Source organism: Plecotus auritus (assembly GCF_963455305.1).
Source record: "Plecotus auritus genome assembly, chromosome: 2".
NCBI lineage: Eukaryota > Metazoa > Chordata > Mammalia > Chiroptera > Vespertilionidae > Plecotus > Plecotus auritus.
Window position 1 is genome coordinate 31,866,621 of NC_137771.1, and position 16,371 is coordinate 31,882,991.

At 41.6% G+C, this 16,371-nt stretch overlaps 1 protein-coding gene across 15 annotated transcripts in view; it reads right to left on the bottom strand.

Moving 5' to 3' along the window:
- NFYC (nuclear transcription factor Y subunit gamma) overlaps positions 1-16,371 on the bottom strand; it is a 74,037-nt gene that overhangs the window by 6,650 nt on the left and 51,016 nt on the right. For all 15 annotated transcript variants that reach the window (XM_080656480.1, XM_080656493.1, XM_080656494.1 and 12 more), the window contains 5 exons: positions 14,223-14,294; positions 12,765-12,878; positions 9,655-9,750; positions 4,448-4,621; positions 1,629-1,787 (listed from right to left, as the gene is read on the bottom strand). In XM_080656480.1, the coding sequence (XP_080512606.1) occupies positions 1,629-1,787; positions 4,448-4,621; positions 9,655-9,750; positions 12,765-12,878; positions 14,223-14,294 (615 nt within the window). The remainder of the gene's footprint in view (positions 1-1,628; positions 1,788-4,447; positions 4,622-9,654; positions 9,751-12,764; positions 12,879-14,222; positions 14,295-16,371) is intronic.

Consider the following 16,371-nt stretch of genomic DNA (forward strand, 5'->3'; position numbering starts at 1 on the left):
GGTTAAGAACACTCAAGCCAGTTACTCCTCTCTGGCTTAAATGAACTTATTTTGGTGCCTCCATATGAATGAAAACCATTCAAGAGAGAGATCTTTGGGTTGGTGGCTGAAAAAGTGAGGCAAGGCACCTGCAACTGATGGATTTGTGTGTGTGTGTGTGTGTGTGTGTGTGTGTGTGTGTGTGTGTGTGACAGAGAAGAGAGAGAGAGAGAGAGAGAGAGAGAGAGAGAGAGAGAGAGAGAGGAGAGAGAGAGAGAGAGAGAGAGAGAGAGAGAGAGAGAGAGAGAGAGAGAGAAGGCAGAAAGAGATAGACACAGACACAGAGACACACACTCACTCCACTTTCCTAAACTTTCTCCTGGACTAGTACTCTGTTAACCTAATAAGAACAGTTTCAAAACCAGAGTTGAGGATACTTTTTGAGCTTTTTTCAGAGAAAGTGGTTAATCAAGCCCAAGTGAATTTCCAGATTTGCCTACATTTCATTTACAATAGGAAGAACAAGGGGTAGGAAATAGAAGGACTGCTCCATGTCACTCACTTTCTACATTTTTTGGTGGCAAAATGACCAATGTATAAATGGCAAGTGTTGAGACAAGAACATTTTTAACAAAAGAACAAGTACAAGTAAAAAAGTCAACAAATCTAAGAAATGAAATCCCTCAAGGCACACAGGAAGCAGTAGTCCACGGTGAAGGAATGGATAAGTTAAATGAAAACCAAAAATACACTTTGCTGCAGGCTCCAGGGGGAACTGACTAATGAACATGCAACAAGTGTATTTATGGTCTTCCCTATACACCTCCCTCTTATTCTTTTCTAATCAAAAGACAGGACTGCCTCACAGGGCCTTTGGGCCTTGGCACAGAATGGTGGTTACAATGACTTCTCTACGCAGGTGGAGTGAGAGGAAATTAAGAGGAGCTGCCCCACAGTGGTGAACTCTAACTTGGGTTAAAGGAAAAAAGTGAGCACACAGTGAAGCAAGTTGTGGTCTAGAACAGTGGTCGGCAAACCGCGGTTCACAAACCACATGCAGCTCGCGAGCCGCGGTTTGCTGCTCTGTTGACTAATGAGTTTGCCAACCACTGGACTAGACTAAATGTTACTGTGTAGTTGGAAGCTGTGAGGATTAGGCAATTGTGGCAGATTGTGTGCAAAGAGGTAAAGGGTAGTACATGCCAGTGGTCGGCAAACTCATTAGTCAACAGAGCCAAATATCAACAGTACGACGATTGAAATTTCTTTTGAGAGCCAAATTTTTTAAACTTAAACTTCTTCTAACGCCACTTCTTCAAAATAGACTCGCCCAGGCTGTGGTATTTTGTGGAAGAGCCACACTCAAGGGGCCAAAGAGCTGCATGTGGCTCGCGAGCTGCAGTTTGCCGACCACCAGTCTAGGGTAATAGGAATATAGGTTTAAAAAATGTTTGTGTGTGTGTGTGTGTGTGTGTGTGTGTGTGTGTGTGTGTGTGTGAGATATACATAACCACGCAAAATATATACACATGCACACACACATACACCATTTTTTTTTGTCTGTGTGTATATACAGATATAAAATCTTTAAGTATCTCTGTTATTATGTTGAAGAGTGCCATGCAGACCTGAGGCAAGGCAGGGCTTACCGGGATCTGCTGGATCTCTCCTGTGTTTGTGATGATCTGCTGCATCACCTGCATGGTCTGTCCAGTGCTGCTCTGGGCCTGCTGGGCTTGACCCTGTGGCTGGGCCTGGACAATCTGCACCTGCTGACCTTCTCCAACCTGCATGGTCACTGGGGTGGTCTGGAAAGAGTCATGAGAAAGCTGATTGAGTCTGGCTCAGAGTCAGTAGGCTTACCAAGGGGTTAATAACCAGTGGTTAACTAGGAGCAAATCCTCTCCATGAATGCCTGAAGTCATGTTAACACCAAATAATACTCAACCTAGAGTCCTTTGGGCTTAGAGCACTGTGAAAGTCACTCACCAAAATAAAAGATGAAAAAAACAAAGATTTATTTTTAGGCTCATAGTACAAAATATTTGCCTAAGCCCAAAACATCTCTATGCTTCAAATGCTACAACTTTTCACAGCCACTTCGATAATCGTAAGGTACATATGGTACAAAAGAATCAAAAGCAACCACGGCAGTTCACTTGAGAAATAGCCAAGTCAGGTCTAGAGCAGGTGAATTTGGAGGGCAAACTAAATGGAAAGTGGGGTCAGCATGAATTATGAATTTAATAAATTTGGGATTGTGGGCTCCTTTTTAGGCCTGCAAGACATTGGGAGGGAAATAAAGTGCACACTGGTTTTCACCCCATTTAAACAGCAGAGCGACCCCAGCCCGCAGCGACCAGCTGGCTGCTCTGGATCATAGCACAGCTGCCTATGGGAGAGTGAACAGGTAAATGCACTGGACACCAAACACTGAATACCTGGATCTTAACTGAGGCCACCCCTAAGTAACGGGAGGGCATGGAAGACAGACAGAGAGACCTATGTAAAAATGCATGCAGTTGGTTAGGACAATAGGAAACATCTCCTGTTCTCACACTGCAATTTTCAACTCAGCCTATTCCTTAAGCTTCCAGGAATAAAAGTTTCCAATTTTATGATAGAAAATAGAGGATTCACTTTACCAAAATATGCTTTCCTTCGACTTTAATATGTATTCTGTATCTGCACTCAACCTGAAACAGCCATTACTACAGAGGTCCTGGGGTGTGTCACACAACACAAGGCCACCCTGAACCAGTAACACAGTGAAACAATAGCTGGAAGATGCTGGGAGGGACCAACTTCACCATCCTCACAAGCCTTATCAGCTCTAGGCTGAGCAAGTCCAGGGTGGCAGAAAAGAGGATACATGAAATTCTTGCTGACTAAAAAAAAAATGCATACTGCCAACTCATCACTGTACTCTATCAACTCAATTTTCCTGAGAGGATTTCCAAAGTATTTCTAAATCATTTCAGGAAAACGAGGGCTTGTGTTAGCATAGCAGCTGTCAAATCACGTATGGCGTGCCCTGCTGTCAGGGCACAACAATTATGAGCTTCTTAAGATGATCAGCCAATCAGAGCCAGCCCTTAGCAGACTCCCTTGAAGTTCTCTCTATAAAGGGATAAAGCCTTTGGCAGGCAAAGCTCTCACCACTGCAGACGCACAAGCAAGCGCTAAAGAAGGTCCCTTAGGCATCACAATGCAGTGAACTCCTTAAGAGAGGGATTGAGGTCCAATCATCTTTGAACCCCTCCTGCTAGCATGGTGTCTGGTAAAGACAAGCATTCAATAAATTTGTTATATGGATAAAAAAAACAAGCAGGGAATACGTCCTAAAGTCACAATTATACTTAAATCTACTGCCACTTCCATTTTTTTTCTTCTAGGCAAACCCAGCTCCTCACTAGAACATACAAGGCCGTCTAGAATGTGTCCTCCACCTGTCTTCAGACTTGCTAGATGTTCCCTGTGCTGCAGCCTTTCCCCACTGCCTTGTGCTATTTCTCAACTCCAAGCCTTTGCTTGTGCTGAGCCCTGTACTGGGAAGTCCCTCCTTGTCTATTTTGATTCATTTCCATTATTCTAAAACTCATATTATTCCCTTAAAGGAATCTCCTCTGATATCCTCTTCTACCACCCCCTCACATCTTTGTTAGGTACCCCTTTTGATGCATTCCCATAATACCCTCTACACATCCTAAGAATATCTTACACTTTCCACATGGTGGTATAATCTTTAATTTATTTATAGCCCCAACTAGATTATGAATTCTTAAAAATAGGGACTGTTTGACTCATGCTTGTGTCCCCAACACATGGCATAGGACTTTACCTACAGAGGATAACCAATGTTTGATGAATAAATAAGCTGATGACTGACAGGGAGTTTGAATTCAGAGCTCAGAGAACAGAGTTCTCTGTAGCCTCTCATGATTCCCAACAAATGTGCATATTACTGCCCTCACAACTGTATTGGGGAGAGAAAGAATATTCTGATTACTACTGTAAAAAGAGAAGGACACTTGACTCAAATACAGTAGGACAGAGAAATGATGGGGAGAAAGGGAGGAGAGGTATGCATGCCCGATTTCTCCCTTAAGGATACAATCCAATTCTGGTGTAGACACACAGACAGCAGGCATGGAATCCACTTAAAACACCTTCTACAGAGATGCCACTACTCTTCATGGGGTATTATACCGTTTTTCCTTCTAAAACTTTTTAGCTCATAAGGATCCTGAAGAACATCTTGTCCACTACACTTTCCTCATTTGACCCATGAGAGATTAGGGTGACATGTCACCTCAGTGGCTGAGTCTGGGGAGAGCCCAGGTTTCCAGACTTCAGATCCAGTGCTCTATGATGCTCTCAGTACCTGTCTTGCCCTGGTCAAGCTTTCACCATCCCAAACCTAAGAAGTACTATCCTGCTGGGCAGGCACCCTCTGCAGCTCACAGACCTGACCCTGCTGAGGCTGTGCAATGATGATCTGCCCAGGCTGGATGGTGGTTGTGGAGCTGGTGGTCTGCTGGCCTTGCTGCTGCCCCTGGACTTGGACGGCGGTGGGCTGCTGAGCCAGCGTGAAGTAGTACTGAACAGGCTCGGCAGGAGTCACAGACTGGCGCACCTCCTCCTGTGGGGTAGAAGGAGAGGCAGGTAAGAGAAAAAGAACCGACTCAGCAGCCGCCAGAGTGAATTTCCATTCTTCCCCCAAACGGGCTGTGCCGTTGCCTGCTGAATGCTGAGCTCTCCACATTTGGAGCCAAGGGAAACTGGAATTTGAAGAGACCAGTTGTGCTACATCAAACTAAAAATAACAGATTCCATAGGTTTCACCAAACTTACAGCCAATTTTCTGAAGTAGAGGTAGCACCCATTGCGTGATAAGTTGCAAATGGGCAAATAATTACTGCCACTAAAAGCCGCGCACTAGCAGTGCTTGTGAGTAAATGCTGTTGAGGCCTGTGATCTGAGGACAGTGCTAATTGTGAGCACTGGAAGATGCTACCCAAACGTCAGGCTCTCAGGCCGGTTCCCAATCTCCCAAACAGGCAGCACTCTCCTTATTTTGTTCCCACCACCTCAGGAGGGACAGAGCAGGGGAAAAGGACATAGGGCTTTTCCTGGGTTGAAATTTCAGAATCAAATGTTAGGATCGAGAGCATCAGTAGGCAAGTGCTTAGCTTTTCACAATACGTTGAGAGCTCAGTGGTCACTGAGGGCCACATCTATCCAGTATCACATCTGGTTCTGGTTGTACTTAGCCACAGAAGAGCAACCCAGGGGGCCTGAGGGACAGCTCTCCGCTGGGTGCTGCCTTGGCTGACTAGGGAGGTCGCATTCTGTCCGATCTGCTGGGTGAAGAGACTGTTCCTTCTTCAGCTGACGTTTTCCATGGCAGAAGGAGTAAACAACCCTCTCCCAGCCACCTTGAGCTCACAGCTGAGAGTGTAGGATGTTTACACACACTACGGCATGGTTATAGCCTGAGGGTCCAGGGTTGGTTGGCCCCTGACCATTGACACAGAGATCGGCATCTGCTCCAGAGGACCCTGTGGCACACGGTACCCCTGCCTGGGACAACAAAAACAACAGAAACATACAACTTGGGCTGGCTGAGCAAAAAATTAACTAAATTTACTCACTCCCTTGTTCTGGGCTAAGTTTGCCATGTTCAAGAGAAGAGAAAAAGACAATTCTTCAAGGTATAGAGACCCTGTGGACTGCCTCAAAGCTCCCCAAAGTGACATTTATATAGTTGGCATTGACCCCATCATCCCCTCATTAGGTCAGGTGCTCTAGTCTGTGCTTCCAGTCCTTTGCTCACTGAACTTTTTTTGTCCTTGCTTGTCAAATTAACTACTTTCCCATGAGGGCAAAGCCTAGCTCTCTCTTGCTCTCCACTGTCCCCACTATTCATTCCCTTGTAGGCACCTAATAAGCACTTGCTAAATGAGAATGGATTTATAGAGCCAGGTAGACAGAGATAAGAAAATATAGGCACACCATGTATTATTGCACTTGGCTTTATTGCACTTCGAATTTTTTTTTTTTTTTAACCAACTGAAGGCAAGACCCTCCATGAGCAAAAAGGTTACAACTCACTTTATTGAGATACTTGCTTTATTACAGTGGTCTGTAACCAAACCAGCAGTATCTCCGAGGATGCCTGTACTTGCTTTATTGTGGTGGTCTTGAACTGAACCTGCAATATCTCTGAGGTATATCTGTACTTTTTTTTAAAGCTAAGTTGGTAGTAGAATACATTTTCTTGAACACAACAGCTGTTACCAATAGAAGAGACCCTAACCTCTCTTTGCTACCTCTAGGATTTTGTAGTCTAGTGGGGAGAAATCCATGTCCCCTGTAGAACAGGGCTATGTATTATTTTGCTTGCCTGGTGACTGGGGGGCCCAGGATAGTAAAACTAGGACTGCTGATATATAGCCTATGAGACACTTGGGTCTCTGCATGACCAGAATCCCTGATGGCCATCCACTCAGCCTAGGCAGACACTTGTGACATGCTGGGTTTCTGAGCTAGTTCTCAAACATGAATCAACTTTTTAGGTTAATGTATTCTGTACTTCAGACCCAAACAGTTTGAACATTGACTGCGATCATTCTGAGGCAGAAGAAAGAGGGGGTCCCCTTTTATTTTCAGCTAGGTCTGTTTCCAGAACAACTTAACTGTGACAATGTCACTTCCATTTCAACTCCAACTTCTATTATAAATTAAGGTCAGTCTTGTCAACTAGACCTTGGCTGTGGCAGGGATAAACTGATATCCTCCTTAGCCATGAAACTGATCTTTTTCAAAGCTCTTGAAATGAGTTCAATGTATTCATTTTCCATTGAGATTTCCCTTCCTACTTTATAAAAAACATTAATCATAAAGTTCAGACCTAACTTGAAAAAGCTCTTGGGTGATGAGAAGGTATAGAGGACCAAGAGCCCCCCCAGAACAAACCTGTAGGAAGTCAGGAGGCAGGCAAACACTGGCATTTCCTACCCCTGACCTGTGATGGTTCTGTATCCAGTTATCCCTGACTGTAGCTGATCTACAAATGAATATGGTCTTTTCACCAGACAAAAAGCAAACCCTTTAAATATCCCTTTCAGAAGCCAAAATACCCCTTGCCAAAAGCTGGGAGAGCAGGTGAAGAGCTTCTCCTGTGCTGCCTACTGTAGCCTCCTAACTTGTTTATGAACCAAGCAGGGTCTAAGACATTCCATCAAGTCAGCTTGCGCTGTGAGGAGGGCATGACTGTTCTCAATTCACTGGAATGGAAGGAGGCATATATGAAGACTCATTCAGCCAATGGAGGTCAAGCTAGCAGGGGAATGATTATGCTTGGTTTAAAGAGATGGGTGAAGAGAAATGATATTTCAATGGGCAAGGAACTTTCAACTCATAGCTTTAGTGGGGTACAAGTCAAGCCTCAACAACCTTCTACTTTCAAATAGTTTTCATTTGCTTTCCTGAAGAACAAGAAAAATTCCCAAGCATCTCTGAGAAGTCAAGGGCCTTAGATCCCCAACTCAGTATTTGTGGCTAGTTCCTTTCCCCAGCAGTGGAACATCATCCCAGATGCTAGAACAATCTCAAAATGAATGACTGGATCAATCCAGAATAGGGTACTTGCCCAGCTCTAGCTGTGGCCTCCCCAAACAGAGGTTTTACTCTTGGGATGTGTTCAGAAGTGGAGACTAACAGCCAGAGAATGAGCAGCATCACCTACCAGGGCCATCACCACAGTGTTGTGCTATCAGCCACAGACTGGAAAAAAGTATATTAGCTGCAGTAGTAAGAACGAACTGCTGCCTCTTCAGAAAGGGTGAATTTTGGAGAGTAGGTGCTTTTACGGGACTTAAAAAGGTGTCAGCCAATTTGGAGATTGGGAAAACTTCCTGTCTACAGAGGATTACAAATGCTACCTGAGAATTTCAGGCCAGCTTCCAGTAATCTCAACCTTTCAAAGGCCAGGCAGCAGCTGTCCCAAACAGGATGCCAATTAATGGCTTGAACACCTACAAAGAACTGAGTCTAGAGAGCAAGGAGCTGTTTTAGCTAGACACACTTTAAAAAAAGAGATGGATCACAGCATTTAGAGTCAAGATAGAACATGGAGCTGTCTGACACCCTAAGGGAGTCAAGCACTGAGGACTTTGGAGGAAGGGACAGGACATGACCCTCCTCTCCAGCCAGTTGATTCAGCAGGCAGCCCACAGAGAACAGGCAGAAGCTAGCACAAGGAGCATGAGCAAGGCCGATTTTCTGACAGATCTCATCTCTTTGTTTTTAAAGGGGGCTGCTCAAACAAATTCCAACACGGAGAGCATGTGTGTCATATCATTTTTTTTGAAGGAAGAGAAGTGGTGTGGATTCTTGCGGTAGTGACTTCTCAGAGAGGAAGGAAGCTCTCGGGCACTAACCTGCAATGTCTCAAAGGCGATGCGCAACCAGGGACGACCGTGGCAGCCTGCCGCTGTAAACATCCGACTGAAAGCTCCTCTGAACACCTTACAGCTTCCAGTCAAGGATGTTTACAGTAGCAAAGACTGCCCAGAAAGGAGACACAGTGAGGCTCCCTGTACTAGTAAGGGGGTAACAGAGGGCTTGCTAATCCAAAGGCTCCCAGGCAGGGTCAGGATTACAAATGTCTTTTAAGACACCCATTTGTCTTACACCTTCTGACTGGTTATTAATAGAGACAGCATGAGAGTCATTGAATGAGCCGTTTCCAAAGATAATATACTATGAAATAATTCATTAAAACCACTTAAAATTTTGTTAAGAAAACAGAGCAAGCAGAACAAGGCACACCTTTGCTCCCGCCAGACTCTGGTACTATTCCCCAAGTGTCTCAATTACACCTGGTGAGTCACGAATTGTGTGCCCGAACCAATGAGTTATAAAGGATAGGGGCCTATTAAAACAGCAATTAAGAGACTTATGCACCCAAGGTGCTGGAAAAAAAATCGGTGTGACCTTTGGAGAGGGGCAGGTAGAAGAGAGGGAAAGACAGGCAGGCAGACATTCACATTCTTTCTAGTGATTGCTTAGAAAACAGTTTTAGCGGTGGTTCTCAAATCTGGTTGCACATTAAAAGCATCTGGGGAGCTTTAAAAGGTACTGATGCCTAGGCCTCCCCTCTCAGATTCTGATTCAACTTGGTGTGGGGTGGAGCCTGGGCATTGGTATTTTTTAAAACCTTAGCAGATGATTTAATATGTAACCAGAGCATTATATAGAGACCCACAATCAAGAGTAAGAGAAAACCAAAGTCCACTCACTCCAAACACACTGTGCACATAGACGCTGTTTCTTGAAAATCTAAAATCTGTAACTCACTGGACATGTTCTCCCACCCCAGATTAAGAACTCTGATAGAATTCCTAGGATACCTTGAAATGAGCTTCACTCTTACTATTTATAACCAAAGTCTTTAATTTTAACTTTATTTTCACTGAAATACCACCTCAGCGGCACTGAGTTAAAAGTACCCATAAATGAGCAGCAGAAGGAGATGTTAAGGATGGATCTGGTCTAGAGAAGTAGCAAAAGAAATAGCAAATGGCTTGTGCTGAGAGAGGAAAGGAGCATTATTAGACACCCATACGCAAGGTGCCTGGCAGCAGCAGCAGCAATGCTTTCCCAGCTCACCTGACGCTTTGGAGGTTTCAGTTCATCTCTTGGAACAATATCGATGAGAAAGTCAAACTGATCAAATTTTGTAATTGCCATGGCGATATCATTCCTCTGTAACAAAGAAAAGCGAGGTGAAAAATTAGCCTGGGGAGAAACTAGTTCACCTGGCTTTATAACTTCCAGGTTACAAGTAAGAGAAGATGATGACTTCTAAGCCAAACTAAGTACCCATGGCCAAGTCTATAGCTGAAATAAGCACAGCCAAACTCTTAGAAACTTCAAATGATCAGACCTGCTGGAAAGACATCTACAAAGTCGACAAAAAAAAGCTACCTATAGCTCGTGCTCCACAAGCCGAATATTCGAGCCTCTAACTACTACTGCCTCTGCTAGATTCTGCCCCCAGGTCCTCTCCATGACTGTTAAACAATGGTCCTCCAGCTAAAATTGTACAAATCTAGCAATCTCAGATAGATTTCTGGTCATTATGTGGTTAGCAAGGTTAGGCAATCATTCGATTTTATAACCTTTTTAAGACTCTAAATAGTATTTTGCCTTTTAGTTCAGAAGCAGTTAAAATCTATTTTGAATTTCCTGGCTGAAATCCTAATAACTTTTTGCAATATTTTCTAGTTACTGATCTGTATCTTAGTTCCCAAAATTTTTATTTTGGAATTCAAAATTGCAATGTTAATTAAACCCATGGTTTAAATCTTGCTTAATGTGATATAAATATTGGAAGTCTGAAGTTACTAGAACAGAGGCTAAGGTGGGCTGAGGACACAGGAGTAGGTTGACTAATGATTTTGAAACCAAGGCCTGCTTTGAAGAGGTTCATTCTAAGAGTAACACTTCCTTTCTTTAAATAATAAAATTAAAGGATTCCTTCTTCTTCTTCCTCTTTTTTTTTTTACTAAAAGTCAACATACTAACAGTGTAAGAAAATTTTAAAGAAAAACAAGGGGAAAAGAGTGAACTAGTGAATAATATGCATGTATTTAGAGAAAAGTAAACTTTGAAATTCATTTAAAAATAGATGATGATTTGATGGATAGAAAGATAGATATGGGGATAAAATAAGTAAACTTTTAATGGCAGGATCCAGGTGGTGAGTATACAGGTGTTCACTATAAACTTTGCTTATGTGTGAATTTTTTCATAATAAAATGTTGGGGTGAAGGAAAGGTCAACCTTCTAACCAAAATCCTTAGCAACTCTACATATCACATCTTAAGAAAAGGTGACTCATCAGACAAAATAGGAGGGGATGGAAATTTTCTGTTTTTTCCTTCCCTTGTCTCTGTGATGGCCCAAAGCCACTGAAATGCAAAACTTCAGTCCTCCATTCTTGCCAACCATCAGCTTGATAATAAACCCATCCTACCGAAGCAGGGCACATTTTAAAGCTGCCAGGACTCATTTACGATTAGCAGGATATAGTATCACATTCTTGATGATGTCACCTACTCAAAGCTATCTAAACGGCTCATCTAAGCATGAAATGAGAGGAGGGGTGAAAGAGAAAGAAATAATAACCACCTTCAAACAAACACTAATGTGTTCTACAGTATTTTGAAAACATAGATATATTTTAAATCAGTCTTTTTAGCATAGTAATTTTTAAGTGCTAATATTTTACTGAATTATTATTCATATTCAGTAAGATACATAAATCTTAAGTACACAGCTGGATGAATTTTTATAAATATATACACCCAGGTTGCTATCACCTAGATAAGAATATAAAGTTCCCTTCCATCACTTTCCAGCCAATTACCATGCCCTTCCTACCCCCAACCCCCAATCTGAGGTAACAACAACTTTTATTTCTATCACTATGGACAGTACATGGCACCATGTGCTATGCAATTTTTTTCTCTGCTTTCTTTTACTTGACATATTTGTGATTCATCCATGTTGCTGTATGGATCAAGTTTGTTTCTTTTATTGTTGAACAGTAATTCATTTCAAGAATATATCAATTTTTTTAATATATTCCTATCTTGATTTTAGTCATTTAGTGGGTATAAACTAGCATCTCACTGTGGTTTTACTTTGGATTTCCCAGATGACAAATGATGTTATGCACCTTTTCATATGCTTACTGGTCATTTGGAATCTTCTTTTTGGAAGGGCCCATTCAAATGTTTTGACCATTTTATTTTATTTTTTCTTAACTGATCTTGAAGGTAACTTCAATTGGCTCTTTAGATCTACAGACTTCCTCCAAGGCAGCCATAAAGTAAGTTCTCAATGTCTAGCTGCACTAGAATTTAGGTTCCTCTGGGGTGGAGACTGTTGTCTGTTTTGTGTATCCAGAGCATAGAACAGTGCTCAGCACATTGTGGATGTTTAATAAATACTTGTAGAATAGATAGATAGATAGATAGATAGATAGATAGATAGATAGATAGATAAATGCTTTTGCAACTTTTGAGGTAAGAGGAAAATGAGAAGACATAATTTACACTCTTGGCTTTGTTGTTAAAATACTGTCACTCTCTTATATTTGTCACATCCTTACTCTATGTCTGAGAAATGTTTCTTCCAAGAGCTATGCTCTGGCGATTGAGGGGAGAGCCTCTAGAGCCAATGACCAAGAGAGACAATGTGGGGAAATAATGCGTTTGAGAGCCAATGGATTTAGGCAAAATCTCAATGAATGTTGGTTTGCTGGATTAAAATAAAAAGAGAACAAAAAAAGAAGAGGAAAAGGATTCTCAGGAAAGCAGACGAGGAAAAAAAGGCTAACGAGGTCAGTAAAACTGATTCTTCCTGGGACTGTCCATTCTTGGAGTCTCTCAAGGCTTCCAACCAGAAGTTGTTTACATCTGGAAATAGATAAATATAAGTTTAGCCTCCCTCTGTTTATAGTGAGGACTCACCAAGTGAATAGTTCAGTCACTGAGTTGTGAAAACCATGAGAGAGCTGGAAATTAAAATTCTTGGTGGGGAAATACTATCATGGCTATAAGGTATGCCTGCCTCCCAAGAGTAGAGGAAGATACCAATTACACTCAGCTTGTCAGAGGCCTAAGGAAAAATAATCTTTGGTCTAAGCTATGCAAGAGAAGCAGGCAGCTAGCTACTTGCCCAGTTTTCCCAATGTAGGTCTATAATATTACCTGTAGAGTCCGACGCTTGTTATCCTCTGTGTGGATCCAGGCTCGAAGAGTCAACTCTGTGATAAAAATCTGGGCTGCCTTGGCAAAAAGCACAGGGGCTTCTGCACTGATCATCTGTAACAGATGTAGGTCTGTCAATCACCAGTCATTCAAACCAGTTAATTTGCCCCTTATCTCATGTCCTGCCACTGGACTATGGGGCAAGTATTGAAAAATGAGAAGGTGGTAGCCTCAAGAGATCCCAAGGTAAAATGAACCCACAAGTAGGAACAAAGCAGGCAGAAGGGAAGAGGAAAAAAGAACACTTATCTAGCACCTACCATGCACTTTCTTACTCTCATAACATCCTTGTAGAGAAGCTAGGTTTAAGAGAGGTGAAGTAACTTGCCCAGGGCCATAAAGTCAGTAAGTGATATAATCCAAGGAGAGACAATGTGGGGAAATAATGAGTTTGAGAGCCAGTGGATTTAGGCAAAATCTCAAGCTTCCCATTCTTTTGGGCTTCATTTTTCACATACTGAAAAAGAGGATAACTTTCCAGTACTGTTGTGGGAATAAAATGAGAAGATATATGTACAAGCACCCAGCACAGGGCCTGGAACACAGTAAATACTCAAGTAATATAAGCTCTTGGTCAAACAATGCTCTGGATCCTTGGTGAGGTGGTCTGTATAGGATATAGGCATTGGACAAGCTATGGAGTTAAGAAAGCAGATGAGTATTGGGATCTTGGTTCTCCTACTCTAGGCAAGTCAATTTTCATTTTTATTTTTTATTTTTTGGTCTATCTCCATATCTAAAAAATTAAACTACTAATTCTTATCCTACCAAATCTCACAGGGTTACTATGAGGAGGAATTGAGCTAACAGAAGGGAAAATTGCTGTGAACTGTTAGCTTCCTATACAAATACAAGAGACTATTCATTTTGAGTGGTAAAGAGGGAACTGCTCTTTTTCTGAGAGAGTTGTAGTGGGTGGCAGACTCCTAAGAATACCTAAGTAATGGGTATTCCTCCAAGTAAACCCTCTCACAAGTATTATTCATGTAAAACAACTCACAGATGCAATACTCACAGATACACTAGCATTATCAAACATTTCTTAGAGCTCAGATCAACAAATTAGAGACTGTAGTAAGATGCTAAGAAGATGGCACTGTCCTGATGATTTGATGTTACATGTTTACTCTACATGCTGAAAAGAACTGGGTGTTTCAAAAAGCACTCAGCATTTTTTCAACATATAGAAAACAGGACACCCCTAATTTTCAGAGAAGCATCATATAATAATTAAAATTGTTCGATTTCAGCTCACTTAACAATTTTATGAGGAACTAAGTAAAAAAGCAACAGGCAATATTTTCATTTTTATTTAATTAAATTTGAGCTCTAGAGAAATGCGCAACAACCCACCCATCATTTTGGCTTCAATATAAATAAAAATGAACATAAATTCACCTTCACATCTTCATCCAGTTTCATAATCTTCTTAATACGAGCCAGTGGCAGTTCCTGTACTCGGAAATCTTTCTAAAATGAATAACAAAAGGTGCATAAATGGTGGGGACAATCAATAGGGCAAGACAGGCATTAGGAAGCACACTGATTGGCTTAGTCCCTCCTTTTAGAAAATATGGCAGGCGAGGAGGTACAGATAAAATGAAAAAAATACAAGCTCCTAGCAAAATTCTTAACCCATGTAGAGCTTTAAACAATTAAAGGGTTTCAGGATAAACTTATGATGGCTTTTAGCACATTCAAATGTGATTTCTGCCTCCAGAGCAAAAATTCATTCCTCTAAGTTGCCAGTTCTTTCTTCTACTTGGGGATTGCAAGTGCCAGCATCACCTGACCACAGTGACCCACAGTTCTCTTCTTCTGACCTTTGCTCTAACCTGACACCAGAAATTGGGGGGAGCTCCCTTCCCATCATAGCAGCAAAGGGCTTGTTTCCAAAATTAGCTGAGGGGGGTGGGGGTGAGTTAGAAGATTATGGAAGAAGGGTGAGGGTAAATTGATCAGCTGGCTTTTTAGAATAGCCCTTAGCCCTGGCACTTTTTTTCTTAAAAAACAAGGGGGGGTGGGGGGTGTGGGGAACCACATCAACTTTACTGTGGATAGGATTTAGGAAAGGGCTTTTTGATCAGCACTACTCAATTATTTGTGATTAAGCCCTTTTTTGTTTTTATTTTGATACTACTGGTATTTCAAAGCATGCTCAATGATGAATGCAATTCTAGAATTAAAAATCAATTCTGGGTTTCAGAACTACAATGGAAAAAAAGGTGCAAAGGCAGAGATTAGCTAAAATCAGCAAAATCCCTGCTGAGACTAGGTGTCAAATGATTGATTCTATAAGTGTTCTGAAATGTGACTCACACCAAATCCAATCAGTATGTTCACATGGGACTTTGCATCATCACATTATACAAAGAGCAGCTACTATTTGAGATTTGGTATAATTAACAACAACAACAAAAAAAGTAAACTTTCTTTTCCAAGACCAACAGCAAACCTCAACTATATGTTTAAGAGATCAACTGAAGGACTTGTATGCATGCATATAAGAGTAACCAACGGATGCAAGACATTGGGGGGTGAGGGCATGTATGGGAGTGGGGTGGGGGGGCAATGGTAAGATATGTACACATATAATACCTTAATAAAAATTTGGAAGAAAAAAAAAAAAAAAAAACCTCAACTATATGTTAAAGAAAGGGGTACTTGTGAAAAACATAAACAGCCTTCCCAGAACCCATTTTATAATGTCAGAAGGGAAGAACAACTATTCGGATAAAATGCCCACCAAGACATCTAATTTCCCCACACAAACTCAACAAGCTGCTTGGCTACTGGCTACCACTCACCTCTACAAACTTCCAACACCAATTTTTCATCTTTTCATTTTCCAAAGTAGGTGTCAATATTTTCCATGAAGCCTCTACTAAAACTAACCCTGGAGTGGCAGAGGTTTAGAACTCCAGTTTATTAAATTTTTACCAAAAGGAGAGAGCAGGACACATTCTTTATTTTTTTTCTTCTCTTTCATTTACTCATTCATGTAACTCAACTAATATGATATGTGCTACTATGTGAAAGATGCAAATCTATTCTTCCTTTGAGCAGCTTACAGTTTGTTAGAGATGGTCACATAAAAACATTATAATGCCGTATATTATATTAGAATGGGGGTGTAAAACCCCACAGAAACAAAGAAGAAAATACCAGCTGGAAATGGGGGGTTGGAGTGAGCAAGAGGAGTTGGCAAATGTTCCACAGAGAGGCTGACAACTGAATTGTGTAGAAGGGATGCTACAAATTTGCTTGTTGGAAAAATAGAGAATTCATATTCAGACAGAGAGAGCAGCATGCGCAGAAGCACAGAGACACACAAAGCAGGGCCTATTTAAGTTTTAGATATATGACGTTAGTACAGAGGGCAGCAACACGAAAGAGAATGCTGGATTAAGGCCAGACCCTAAAGGGGTTTAAAAACAAAACATTTACCACAGAAATCAATCACTCGTCTTCCTTCATGTGTGGCACATCACAGAATATGATGATGCTAAACAGAAATCCCAAAGACAATGGGGATGATAATTCCTTT